The sequence below is a fragment of the Eubalaena glacialis genome, chromosome 17 (genome assembly GCF_028564815.1).
Source record: "Eubalaena glacialis isolate mEubGla1 chromosome 17, mEubGla1.1.hap2.+ XY, whole genome shotgun sequence".
Classification (NCBI taxonomy): Eukaryota; Metazoa; Chordata; class Mammalia; order Artiodactyla; family Balaenidae; genus Eubalaena; species Eubalaena glacialis.
Window position 1 is genome coordinate 8,963,898 of NC_083732.1, and position 15,180 is coordinate 8,979,077.

Sequence of the window (15,180 nt, forward strand, 5' to 3'; positions counted from 1 at the left end):
AGACAGCCAATTTCCTGGCTAAATGAAATGGTTAAATCTTAGGGGAAAAGAAGATTTGAAAATAAAACTCTTAGAAATAATTTCATTTGCCAATATCAAAGAAAAAAGCTGTAATTTCTCACCAGTAAAACTTACATCCAAATCTATCTTCACTTGAATAAAAATGAATCTATTAATTTCACTGTGTTTCTAGATGATCATGTGTTTTTAACAGAATGCACTACTCAGCATGGTGTCACTTAGAAGGTGGTGACATTCTAAAACATGACAGATGACTGTCAGCCTGAAAGACAGGATCTATGTTGTGATCCTCTTTATGAATAACGTGTAGCTTATTTTTATGCAACGGCACACTGCATGTTTTGGGTTTTAACAGATGGCAAACTCTTTTTACCAGGGTTTTAAACTTGCAAACTGGGAATGAAAACTATTTATACAGTACACATTTTAGCTGATTCTATCTTTGGACACGTTTAATTAAAGAGTGAGCTACCAATAGCACAATCGAGCAGACACATGGGAGAAGCAGGAACTTGCTTCCTTGCTGAACACATTATTTTACCTCAGCAATTAATGGCACGACTGAGTTTTATAATAAACCCCTTAAGCATTTAGCTTTTTCAGTTAGCTGTTTTCCAAAGCAGTGTTAATAAAGCTTTAACACCCGAGGCAGAAGGAAAGCACATGGGGTTCATGGAAGCAGTTAAAAAGCAAGATGCAGTATGAATCAAAGTGACAAGGCAACAAAATAAAAAGCTCACCCAAGTTCATTAGTTTTATGCAGAAGCTATAATTTGCAATTAATGCTACTTCCACCTTGAGCAGAGTTGATATTATATAATCATGGTAGCTAACTGACCCTGAAGGCTCCAGATAAATAATACATAAATAGTTCTAGAAATAGGCTCTAATTTAATCTATTTGGTGAACCAGGAAAGGAACAAACAAAAGGTACCATCAATGGTATTGAAGAAACAAAGGAAAGTACTTTAAAAATCACTGGATATTTAGAAAAAAAGAATTATGATCATTTTCCCCCAAAGTGGTAGTTGTCAAGAGTTTCAAAATGGGGCTCTAATCAACGTCAACCGTTTCATAGACAGCATTCCTGTGATACCCTAGTAGCACTGCTCTTGGAGTTAAGATGATCTGGCTGTGTGCAGAAGCACCTAGGAGCTGCTTTTCTTAACCCATCATCCCTGTCATTAAAAATACTTAGGTATCTGAATTCTCAGGTCTATGCGAAGAGAACTGCACGGATACACCCCTTGTTCGCTAACTGAGGACCAGCCCAAATGTCATCCTCTATGAAGACGTCCGTTCTTTCCACCCTACCCTCCCACCCCCAGCAGTGACTTATTCCCTCCTTGGTGCTCCCACCGCGTTTTGCTCATAACCTCTGCCTCCTTATATTGTTTCCTTTATTTTATTTGCTTTATTTTCTGGGCACTCCACAGAGCATGGCAAACAAACAAAGCTGGAACATTGGTTAATTCAATGAATCATCCCTCTTAACTAGAAGCTGTTGTCCCTTGACTCAGTTCCCACACTCGTTCTTTAAGAAGTCAACACACATGGGGTGGACCGGGACCATACCTTCACCCAACACAAGTGAATCTCCGGTAAAAGAAATGTATTAGGATATATGCAGTTCCTACCCTTACTCCCTTCATCCACATGAGCTGACTCCTTAAAAATTAACTCAAAGGCAAAATCAGTGTTCTCTGATTCTACCATAATCAAGTGGACAAATGTACTTATGATTTGAAATAAGTTTAGAATTTACAATATAAGTTGCTGCACATTTGCCTTAAATGATTAATATCTCTAGTAGTGAACAATCTGGAGGATGTATGAAATAGATTCCTTTAACTACCTCAGTGATGTCTTTTTATGACTTTAACAGAAAAGAGTTTTTAAAAAGTTCTCCCTGGCCATCCAAGAATGCGTCCACGGCAATGAAGCGTACAACGCTGAGCAGCTGCTGTGTGTAAAGCGCAGCCGGGCCCCATCACGAGAGGGCAAAGCATGAGTCAAGATAGTGGAATATATTTGCTCTCTATCATTAGGTTTATATTTTTCCCCAAACGTCTTCATCCCACACAGGAACATATCTTCAATCAGTGACACGTCCTAGGTCCCCAGATGTTTTATAACCTGCACACGATGAGGGTTAAATTAGTTAAACAGCAAAAATCCCGAAGAGGGCAGATTCTGCCCCTGGCTGCTGCAGCTGGGTGGAGGAAGAGGACAGTGGGGCCAGAGGGCTTGAGCACAGTCTGCCTGGAAGTGCGTCTCTCCTAGTCAAAGGCCAGAGAGGCAGTCAGTGTCTTCCCAGGTAGCATCTGTGCAGCGCTGGAAGGGCTGAACTTGCTTCCAACATTTGCTGACATCAGTGCGATAGTAACTAGTGGTAACACAAAAAGCTAGACTTAGGAAAGTGTCATTGTTCTTTAATACCTGAAGTTGGAGTGTGGGTAGATGGCGACTGAGAATTCGTTAACATTTTCCTCTTAGTCCCGATTTAAATTTGCAAGGTTTGGCAAAGGAATGGGCCCATGTGAGGTGAGAAGAGGGTTTGCAGATGAGACAGAACATGAGCCGTGAAAGAGGAAAAGGGTCCAGAACCAAATTCAGACACAGACACCCTGCCCAGCTCAGTATCCTACCAACGCCACAATGAGGAAGCAGCCAGTTCTCAGACCTGCACCGCTGGTGAGAGGTCTGCTTACCATTTGTGGCTCGCATATTTATCTTAAGGAGAGCTGTTTAATAAACTTAACGATAGTTCTTTCCATAGTATAGGTTCAGCTCCTCTCAGATAATCCTTTTGTTGTCTTTATATTTTATTAAAGAGTCCCTTCAAATTGCATTCAAATATTATCAAGGAATGATATCGGAACCAAGGGGACCCAATGAAAAATTTTGAGTTAAGAGGATCCTGGTGCACAGACCAAGTTGACCAGGTAATCAGCACGCCTTACCTAGTACTTCTCAACATGGCTGCTCATTACAACGACTGTGCTCCAGAGCCAGGAAATTACAGTATCTGGGAGCGGGACCCAGGGCATTTTCTGAAAACTCCCACATGTGACTCTAACATGGAGGCGGGGCTGAGAAATGCTGCATTACACACCGCTGCCTACACGGAAGCTAGTTGTGTTTAGGTGCATCCCTGGTTTCAGTAGCAGTTCATTATCCATATACCAGCTTCCAATGTTCTGGATGGAGGGCCAGGAGGACAGTGGGGTGTTAAATAAAAGCATTCAGGCAGCTGATAAACCTTGAGTGTCGCTGATGTCCCTGCAACAACCTCGTGCCCTGCTGCCATCACCCTGGACCAGCTCCTAAGAGTCCATGGCAGGGCTGGCGGTGGGCTCTGCCCTATGCCAGGGCCTCTGGGGAATTTCAGTGCTCCTCCTCTATGTGAAAATACTCTGTCAGCAAACATCCTCCCACTCGCAGCCTTTCTTGTGGTCTTTTCCCGAACCCCCGTGGTAGTCAGTGGCTTCTCCCCGTTCCTAAGATACACCTGCCTGTTGCCTGCTGGATGGCCTTCCGACACTACCTGCTGCTTGTGCCTAACTTTCCTGAGTGTCTGCCTGACCTTAGGCTCCAGCCACTGCCATGCTGCTCTGTGCCACTGCTGAGCAGCCTCAATAACACCAAAGGGCTGCAGGATCTAAGTGGATAAAGTAGAAAGAACATTCTAGCAAAGGAGAAAAGCACGACTGACATGGTGCTAGGGATAAATAGACCAGCTTCCCAGGCAGAATGTAATCAAATCACCCAAACTGAAACAGAAAGGATGTGATTTATTTTCACTATTACTAATACTTTCTGTTGTCAACACATATTTGATTTTTTAATGAAAAATATAAACATATGGCAAGAATTACCGCTGTAAATGTCAGTACAATTCACCATTATATCAGAAGAATGAAAAATGCTGTGAGGAAGAACTCTGTAATCAGACTGAGGTAATTTTCAGGAATACATTTTTCAAACTAAGGCACTCTCCAATTTGAAGTCTTGTTTAAGTAAATGAATATATTCAACTACCAACAGCACTGTCTTTTTATGGCACATTTTTTGAAAGCTTAACTTTAAGCTAGCTTGGGCATAGGTAGCTAATATGTCACTCTTTAATATGCTTCGGTATACAAATAGACAATGTGTTAATACACAAAAAATGGATTATTCTGATTCAAAGACAGAGTCTCATTTCCCATCAGTTAAAAGAAAATTTAGATCCTAATGATAATTTTAAAACACACTAATAGCTGAGTTTTTTCCTTAAGAAACCTATTTTTCTTCCCTGCTCATGTTGTCACAATCATTACAGAAATGAGCATTGTAAAATGTTGAGTATTCAATGGGAAACATTAGAATGGGATTTTAATGATAACAAAGAATTTGCTATTATTGTCCTGCGGTGTATTTGACTGAAGATCCACTCTAGTGGAAACAGGTGACTGAATTATCACTCGTACTACAATACAGTTAAAAATCATGAAATGAAAAATAAAAACAAAGCAAATGCGTATTTCAACACAGCTAAAAACCTCTACTTCACTTGCTGAGGCTGGTAATATATGCTGAGCTTATTGAAATCACTAAAATTGCTGTAATTAAACTTCTCTCTAAATCAGACTTGTATAAGAGTCAGAAATCTCCTATAATTAACTTATCTGGAGAAGTAATCAGACAATAACTGCTGGTATATTTTAGGAACCACTAAAACTACTGTAGCTGTTGAATGTAATGACTATAATAAATCTCTAACAGCAGTTATCTCATAATGTCTTTTCACAGCTGCAAGGGTGGGAGGGAGATTGTTTTTTCAAAGCTTTGCCCTGAGTTGGTTTAAGTGTGCTATTGCTACATTGCTCTTCTACATCAAGGGAAAATTCTGAAGCCACAGTGGTGTGGCCTGAACTGAACCACCAGCCTACACTACATCTAAATGGGTTGTGGTACTAATAATGAAAAACTTACAGTGTTTTAGGGACTGCTAAAGACAATGAGCCAAAGCACCTCCAACAGACAGCTAAAAGACAGAAGACCTACATACACTGACCGTGCAGGAACTGAGTTCAAGGCAGTGATGACTTGGTCAAGCCCATGTACATCAATGAAAAGGACCCTAAGAGACCAAATAATTGAAGCTTGATGACAGGTGTCTCCACAGTCAGAAACTACAGTTCTTATCTCAATAAGATAATGAATAAATTCTTTGCTGGAAGAATTTATTCTTTGCCTCACTCTTCCCAAGCTCCCAAAAACAAAGTCATCTGAACCAAGGTTGTCCGATGTTTTTGTACATACTTTATTATTTTATAATGGCAAAGTATATGAAAGCACGGTGATATTGTTAGACCTGTTCAAGGTACCAAAACAGACCAGAGAACACCATTCTCTCATGTATTCATTCATACACTCATTTATCCCAACCATTACGTACCTGTAAGGCATTGTACATGAAGTTAATAGATTAAAAACCAATTGGGAAAATATTTTGGTAATACAAAATCCAGCAAGGGGTTAATATCAGTAATACAAATGAAACCACTGAAAATCAACTAGAAAAAATTTTTTAACTAAAATACGAAGAGGCAGTTCACAGTAAGGGAATCCAGAATGGGTTAGAGATATCCAGCTTCTTCAATATTCAGAGTGTTAGTATTCTATATTTCACTCATTAAATCAATGAAATATCGCTGAAACATTAAAACAATTATTTGAAGGCACTAGAACATGACTAAAGACAGGGAGAAACTTAAAAATAGAAGAGTTTACTCTTGAAAGATTGTTTCTACATTGGGTAAGAATGATGAGTTTGTGGTTTTCTTGCATGGGCAGTGTCCTTCCTCACTGAAGGGCGCGGATGGATGGCGGCATTCAGAGCGACAGAGCAGATAGAAATTTAAAGGAGAAATGTTGGAAGCAGGAGAGCCACAGAAGGACCGAGATCCTGAGAGTAAACTCTGCCCAAATCCCTGGCTGATGGTTAACTTTCCATCTTCATGGGTAACCCCAGGGAGGCTGGTGAAAAAGCAAGCAGAAACTCGAAGAGGATGCATTCGTTATACATGACTGCAAAACAAACTACCCCCAAACTTAGCAGCTTGCAACAACCATAAACATTTATTATCTTACACAAGTTCCTTGCTCCACAGACCTGCCTAAAGGGCTGCTTGTGTATTCTCATAACATGGCAACTGGTTTCCCCCAGAGCAAGTATCCAAAGGAAAGCAAGGTAGAAGCTGCAAAGTCTGTTATGACCTAGCCTTGGAAGTCACACTCTGTCATTTCTGCAATACCCTCGGGGTCACACAGGTTCGCCCTATTCAGTGAAGAGAGAACTACAGAGAGGCATGAATGCTAGGAGGCAAGAATCCTCGGGAGCCTTCGTGGAGGCAAACTATGGCAGAAATCGATCTTCAAAAAACATAACTGCTTCTGGTGAAATCTGTAAGTTTGTTGTGTTTTGCCTGAATACATTTCTCAATACACACACAGTTTGAGTAGCAGAAAATAGATGTCCTCCTGGCTTGAGATATAACTTGCGCAGAAGGTAGCACTGGCAAAGCAACCGGAAACTTAATACAGGGAATCTCACATGCAAAGGGAAATCCCAGAAGCAAGCCCTGAAATCTGAGTATGAATCCTGCCCAAATCTTCAGCAGACCAGTAAATTATGCAGGCACAGGGCACCTCGACCGCCACCCACCAGAGGGCTAGACTTAAAACAGCAGTTAGAAGCCAAAAAACGTAAGCAGAGGCAGTAGTTGCTTCCTACTGCAGGGGAGACAGATTTTTTCCGTTTGAGCCCAAGCAAATTAACTGTGTACTAGACACCAACAACTCCCAGAAAAAGCAAAACAAATTCCAGAGTTGCTACAACATATGACATACACAATCCAGCTTTTGACCAAAAATTACTAGACATGCAAAGAAAAAGGACTCTCCTGACTCATAAACAGGACACAAAAAAGCAGTCAATAGCAACTGCCTTTGAGTGTGCCCAAATACCAGGTTTATTAGAAAAACACTTCAAATCAGTGATTATAAATGAGTACAAAGAATTGCAGAAAAACAAGACATTAATGAGTGAACAGATACAAAATCTTGCCAGTGAAATGGAAACTATAAAAAAGAAGCAATTGGAAATCTAGAGCTGAAAAGAACAGTAGCTGGAATGAAATTTTAACTAGATGGACTCAACAGCAGATTTGAAATGGCAAAAGAAAGAATCACTGAACTTAAAGATAGAGCAATAGAAATTATGCAATACATAGGAAAAAAATGAACGAAGGTTCAAAACCTGTGGGACGGTATCATGCAGTCCAACATGTAACTAACTGGAATACCAGAAGTAGTGAAGAGAGAAAGAAGAAAAAAAAAATACTTGAAATAATGGCTAAAAAATACTTAATTCACAAGCTCTTTTTGATAAGGATTACATGAGAAACTATGTGAAAATAACTTGAGATAGAGTACATTGTAGACACAAAGTTCATTCATACTTGGATATTCTGTTTATAATTCTCTCTGCCCACCATTTAGGCTATTTGCATCTCATATTATCACCATCAGATGAAGAGGCAATCAAAGGAAATGGAATTAACCACATTTGTTCATACTACAACTATTTTATTCAGCTCCTACTATGTAATGCTTAATTGCCACTGGAGAGATGTAATGGTTAATTTTATGCATCAAATTAACCAGGCTATGGTACCCAGATATTTGGTCAAACTTATCTGGATGTTGCTGTGAAGGTATTTTTTTATATGAGAAGATATTTTTTAGATGAGACTAACATTTCAATCAGTCGACTTTGAGTAAAGCAGATTTTTCTCCATAATGTCAGTGGGCCTCATCCAATCAGTTGGAGGCCCAAAGAAAAAGATTGACACCCCTCCCCCCCCCACAAGAAAGAGGGAATTCTGCCTCCAGAATGTCTTTGGCCTTGAGCTATAACATCAACTCTCTTCTGGGTCTCCAGTTTGCCTGCCTGCCTGCCCTGCAGATTTTAGACTCGCTGCCTGTACAATGTCATGAGCCAGTTCCTTAAAATACATCTCTCTGTGTCTGTGTTTCTTTCTAAACACACACACACACACACACACACACACTCTCTATTGGTTCTCTTTCTCTGGAGAACCTTGACTAATACAAGGGTGGGGAGGTCATGGTTCCCACCCTTAAGAAGTTTTTTGTGTGTGTGTCTAAAAATTAAGGGGAGAACTCAAAATACATGTCAAAAATCTGAAACATGAGGTTTCTTGGGAACAGAGAGGAGAAGTACATCTTCCAGCCTGGGGTAGGAGATGGGGGTGTAGTCAGGGAAGGCTTCCTGGCAGAGGTCATTGCTAAGCTCAGTTCTGAGGAACAGGAGTTTGTGACTGTGAAGTGGGGAGTCAAGGAAGCGCATTTTGAACAGAGGAAAGACATAAGCAGGAGCCAGATCCCGAGATGCTTTAGGTGCTGCCGTGAGGAGTCTAGTTTTTAATCCTCAGGGCAATGTTCTCCATTTTTGCTCAAATATGTTATATACAGTTGTAAGAATCCCAGGAAAAACTTCATAGAGATAGACATATTGATATTTTAAAAACATGAAAACGTCTTAATTAGGCTTGATTATTGCCCTTGTTGGCTCTCTCTCTATTTTCCTTATGATCACAGAAAACTCAGAAATATCCATATGAGGTACTGGTTGCATTAAGCTGATTTAAGGGCAGTAATATAGCCATCCCAGCCTTTTCTCTAAGTTGCATAAAAAATGTCATTTGTTAGTGTAAATGTGACTTGTTTTCTAGTGCCATCTGGTGTTTTGTTGAGGCACTATTACTTTTAAAAGAACACAAATAGTAACCAGGAAATCTTTAAATGCCTTCTTAAAGACGTTCACAAAATATAGTGAGTAAGCATATCCTTAATTGTAATGAATAATATAGTTGGACATTAAATATTAATCTAAATCAAAGGAGAATTTCTGGAAAAGACCCTGATCCAGAAGCAATTTTATCTAACACACACACACACACACACACAGAGAGACATACAAACACATGCAAAAGCACATTCCCTTTTTGCAGGCATGGTTATATTCTGTTGCTCCTCAAATTTCTTTAAAGGCTCACAAATCCTGTTCTAATAACTGACATTTGACATGTATTAAATCAGTAACACATTGCATACTTTTAACGTTCAATGAATTTGTTAACGCACAGCTTTTTAAGAAGTCACTTTTGACTCCTTTCTCTCATACCCCATATCCTAACCATTAGCAAATCCTACAGACCTCACATGGGAATATATGCAGAATCTAACCACCACTCACCACATCTACCCCACATCCTAATCCCAGTTGTCACCATCTCATGCCCGGACCACTGCAAGCATCTTCTAAGTGGCCTCCCTGCTTCCAATTTTGCATCCCTACATCCAGAATGAGCCTTTTGAAACATAAAGCAGATCATATCAATCTTCTTCTCAGAATCTCCCAATGGTTTCCCATCTCACTTGAGATCATATTCAAAGCCCTTCTTCAAAGCTTTATGTGATTTGGACCCTATAACCCCTCTGATCTCACCCCCTCCTCTCTCTCTCCCTTCATATTCTTCACCTGCCACACTGGCCTCCTCACTAATACTCACATGTGCTAAGCACACCTCCCCGAGGGACTATGAACATGTTTTTCATATTCATATTCCACCCTTGGAACTCACTTCTCCCAGGTGGCTGCAGAGCTCACGCCCTTGCATCTTGCATCTCCAAATGTCACTGTCCAAGAGGCCTATCAGCAGAGCAACACCCCAGCCCACTGTCATTCTCTGTACTCTTTTCCTGTTTTATATTCCTTTTCATACTTATCACTGCATATTATATTCTATTTTTTTAAAATTATATACTTCCCTACATACACATACACTAAAATATAAGTTATAAGTACCACGAGAACTGGGACTTTGTTTTTTTTGAATGTTTTAGCCCCAGTGCCTAAAACAGGGCCTGGCACACAGCAGGTACTCAATATGTACTGAATAAATGGATGAATAAAAATAACTGTTTGAACTGGACATTTCATAAGCAATTTTTGTGTTGCTCACACTTCCATTCTGTGGGTGTGGAATATGGAATGTGTGGGAAAAGATGACATCCAGTGGGGAGAAACTGATACAGCAATTTTAGCTAAAACAGATGTAAATAATCTGATTCAATTTAAGAAGCTGGCATCTCCAAAGAGGGCCTGTTTTGGAATGAGCCCTATTCCAAACCTATGACTCTATCAAAATATACTAAACCTGATTCTCTAAAAGAAAAGGATCATATAATTATTAATTCTAAGTAAAAATAATATCTTCCCCCTCTCATCCGTGGTTCTTTGATAAAGAACTTGAGGGAGATAACGCAGTAGAAAATTAGACAACCTAATGGTTCATCCTGAGACAAATTTACAATTATCATTCTAAAAAATCTCCATTTCTATTATTATGAAATTAATGTCTGGCTATTAAAACATTCAATTTTTTCACCACATATTCCAGAAATGGAATATTTCCCCTTCCCTCTGCCCTCCCAGTTAACAGCACTGTATGAATCTATCCGAGTAAAAAACGGATGGAATTCCCAAAGCTGACAATTCGCTCAAATAGGATTTTCAGTGAATCTGGGGTAACATTGATTCATTACGTCTTTTAATCCTAAGACTCTTCCTGGATGTCACAATCAATAAAAGACTTCAGTTGCCAACATCCCTCGGTTGGTACTGGTACAGGTATTAATATAAGTTCTGCATGATGGAGAGTGAGAAGCCGATCAGGTGAAGCTGCTGTGGATTCTCTCCACAGGTTCCATGAAGAAATAGCCAAGGGAGCCCACCTCCCAGGCCACTGGAAAGATGGCTTTAGGCTCAGAACCCCGGGAGGGTAAAGCTGTGCCAAGGGTACCAGAGGGAACCGGGCAGTGCGGAGGGACACACAGCCCCCGGGAGGAAACGGAGCCCTGCAAAGTGAGCAGCCTGAGGTCACGGGAACGCTGTGCACGGCGCCTGGAGCAGGCTTTGTCCCTGTTTATGTCGGCAATAAGTGACCTCTACAACCCACCCTCCCAGCTCTACCTCTGCAAGAAGGTGCTGGAGTGAGCCTCCCGGAAGAAAACCAGTCAGAGTGTGAAGTGGAAAGGCTCTGCTCTGCACAGGCACTTGCATGGGCTGGGCATGGTGTCCCACTGCAGGAAGAAACCCGTCCTGACTCTGCCATGGTCTGGCCCCTGACTTTCTCTCCAACTGCCCTGCACACACGCTCAGCTTGTTAGGGGTGCTCCAGCTTCTCAGGCCTTCACTCCCGCCTCAGGACCTTTGCACAGACTGTTCTCTGCTTGGAGTGCTCTTAGCCAAGTCTTCCCACAGCGGCCTTGAGCACATCATTAACCTCTTCAGAGACCTTCTGAGAGTGAGAACCCGATGTGTGAGGCCTGTAAACCACTGGAAAGGACTTCGGTTTTACCCTGCGGAAGATGTGAAGAGGCTGGAGGCATGTGAGCCACATGATACGACTTGGGTTTGAAAAGGGTCACTGTGGCTACTGAATTGAGAAAGATTATAGAGACAAAGGAAGGCCAGTGAGGAGGCAAGTGAAATAATCAGGCAAGAGATGGTGGCAGCTGGGACCCGGGTGGTAGACGTGGGAAGGTGGCAGGAAGTAGTTGGATTCGGGATCCATTCGGAAGAGAGGACAGGGTTTGCTGATGGAATGACAGGGAGGCAGGAAAGAGAAGATTTGTAGGAGGAGTATATTTTCAGGGGAAGGTCAGGAGTTCCGTTTTATACCTTTTAAGTTTTTGCGATTATTTGATACCCAACTGAGGGCACCAGGTCGCCATCAGGCAGACAGCTGGACATACCTGTCTAGCGTTCAGGGAAGAGACCCAGCCTGCAGTTAGAGCAGTAGTCTTTGTCATAAAGACATATTTAAAGCCATGAGATTTGATGGGATCATCAAGGGAGTGTGTGTAGATGGAGACACACTCTGAGGACTGATCCTGGAGCCTCCAATGCTTGATGGTTGGGGCGAAAAGGAGCAACCACCCAAAGAGGCTGGGAAAAAGCAAACAGTAGAGATAGGAGGAAAGTCAGGAGACTGTGGCATCTTGCAGGCCAAGGGAAGGAAGTGTTCCGGAGGACAGGAAGTGATCAGTTCTATCAAAAGCTGCTGATACCCTCCTCTCTGCTTTGTCTTTTCTCCTTAGTACTCATCACTACCCAACAGAGTAAGTCATGAATATAGTGGAAGATGGGGGAGAGCTTGTGTGAGTAGATGATCAGGTGAAATACCAGTCATCTATATATAAAAGCCAGCCAACGGTTTCCAATATGGAGGAGAAAATTGCGGAATTCAGAAGTTATTTAGAAATGCGTAGGTGCGTTATTTAGGACAACCTAAATGCGTTATTTAGGACAACCTAAATGTCCATTCACAGATATATGGATAAAGATGTAGTACATATATACAATGGAGTAGTACATATATACAATGGAATACTACTCAGCCATACAAAAGAATGAAATAATGCCATTTGCAGCAACATGGATGCAACTAGAGATTATCGTACTAAGTGAAGTCAGAAAAAGAAAGACCAATACCATATGATAGCACTTAAATGTGGAATCTAAAATATGACACAAATGAACCTATCTATGAAACAGAAACAGACTCACGGACATAAAGAACAGACTTGTGGTTGCCAAGGGAAAGGGGGTTGGGGGAGGGATGAATTGGTAGGTTGGGGTTAGCAGATTTAAGCTATTATATATGGAATGAATAAACAACAAAGTCCTACTGTATAGCACAGAGAACTATATTCAATATCCTATGATAAACCATAATGGAAAAGAATATTTAAAAAAACAATATATGTAAATGTATAACTGAATCACTTTGCTGTACAGCAGAAATTAACACAACATTGTAAATCAACTATATTTCAATTAAAAAAAAAGAAATGCGTAGGGAAGTACTAGAAGAAACAACTAAAAATGTTGGGATGGGACTCATGGATAGGGAGTAGTAGGGTAGAAGAATATTGTTTTTCTTTATAAGTCACACTTTAAAAATTAGACCTGTATACCACTTTAATATAAAATTAAAAACAACCAGTCAGAAAAAAAAATGCATGAGCTAAATGCTTGGTTCCCAGCCTAAGGGCTATAAAATAATGGCCACAGGCCAGTAACTCCATATACTCAAGTAGTATTTACATACTGAGTAAGTAAGATCTTGGACCTTACGCGAACTGTATCTTTTAAGTGTAAACACTGCTTTTATCACTACAAATTAAAGCCATTCCTGAAACTCCAATAATGTTTAATCATTGACAATTTTTACCAGTCAACTGACCCAAAGTATAAACACTATTCTATGATCATCCATATAATATTTATAAATTTAACTATAAATTTAATAGCTCCTCACTGTAAGTTTAACAACCTTTGTGAGAGTTGAATTAAAATTCTACTCCATTCTTAAATTTATTAGAATGCCTCTGTAATAAGTTCTTAGAAGGCAGAGATGACGTTTTCTATATGGATGTAACTGTTTGCATGCCTTTCTTTCCAACAATTCAGAGTTCCTTCAAAAAAGAACACGTTCTAATAATCTTTGGATCTCTCTACTTAGCACAGTTGTCAACAAAGGTGACAATAATAATTAACATTTCCTAAGTGCTTTCCCTGTGCTAGACACTGCTTTAAGAACTTTACATATATTTTCACTTAATTACTATTGTGGAAACAGTTGCTAGAAGTTGGTACTATTATTATTATTCCCATATCACAGAAGAGGAAACTGTGGCACAGAGGCTAAGTAATTCTCAAGATGCACGTACAGTGAATGACAAAACCAGGATTAGAAGCCAATCTCTCTCCAGAGCCTTAGCTTTTAATGTTTATGTAGAATATTAATGTCTGTTGATAAAATCATTGAAATAATAAACTCACTGGCAATTTATTTTAACTAGTGATATAAAATAAAATCATGTTATTCATGGAGAGTATTGATCCAATAACTTTTCCCTACGTATACTTGAAACGTTGTTGATTTGATAATCTCACCTTTTTCTTTTTTTTCTGGATCATCTGTTTTCTTATTTGTTTCTGAAAAGACAAAGCAAAATAAGTACTGTGAGTCACGATTCAATATCTCAAATTACAGGACTATCTTTAAATGAATTCAAATAAATATCGTTTAAGAACAATATTTCTAGGATTAAGAGATACACACTCCTGTATATAAAACAGATAAACAACAAGAACCTACTGTACAGCACAGGGAATTATATTCAATATCTTGTAATAACCTACAATGGAAAAGAATCTGAAAAATTATATATATATATGACTGAAGCACTTTGTTGTACACCTGAAACTAACACAACATTGTAAATTAATTACACTTCAATTTAAAAAAAAAGAAAAATATTTCTGGGCAAACAATTCAATTTTCCTAAATCCTGAATTCTTTACACATGCAATCTGTTATAAAATATTAAGGATTTGAATAACTTATAAAAGTCGCCAAGCAGTAAGTAGGTATTGGGCACCAGGCTGAATGTTCCTGGTCTATAAGGGGGGGGTGGGTCATCTCCACCAACAGTAAGTGCCCCTGTGGGTGCAAACTGGGTCAGGAGAAGCCCTCCTCAAGGCCTGTCCAATATTTTCATTGTCTCCTAAAGCCATATAGTACTTTATAATAGGCACTGTGTGCTTTAAAGGAATGCAGCACGCCATTCTACTGAGAACTAGCCTCACTCCTCGAGGACTTCATACATCCACAGGGGACCCACTGGGGTCCTGCCGAGGACAGGCTGTATCAGCCTCTCACTAGGTTAATCCCAGCTAGTGTCTCTCCACCAATGGATGGAGCTGCTGAGCAGAGCGAAACCCACCAAGAACCTGGACAGGCCAAAGAACACCCACCACAGACAGGGAACAGCAGCACATGACCTGACTGCGGAAACAAGCTCGTTTCTGCATTTATAACCTCCTATCTGGCCTTTTGTTTAGTACAGATTAGGATCTAGTTAATTTTCAAGGTAGACCAGTTAATTTATGTCCCAGTAGGTACTTATCTAGTCTTTGAGAATTCCTAGGAATGATGTGTATGCGCGAGTTCC

The 15,180-nt window shown here is 40.2% G+C and overlaps 1 protein-coding gene across 2 annotated transcripts in view; it reads right to left on the reverse strand.

The window, feature by feature from the left end:
- The window catches only part of ASPH (aspartate beta-hydroxylase), a 227,733-nt gene that overhangs the window by 95,546 nt on the left and 117,007 nt on the right, over positions 1–15,180 (reverse strand). For both annotated transcript variants that reach the window (XM_061171943.1, XM_061171942.1), the window contains one exon: positions 14,120–14,161. In XM_061171943.1, the coding sequence (XP_061027926.1) occupies positions 14,120–14,161 (42 nt within the window). The remainder of the gene's footprint in view (positions 1–14,119; positions 14,162–15,180) is intronic.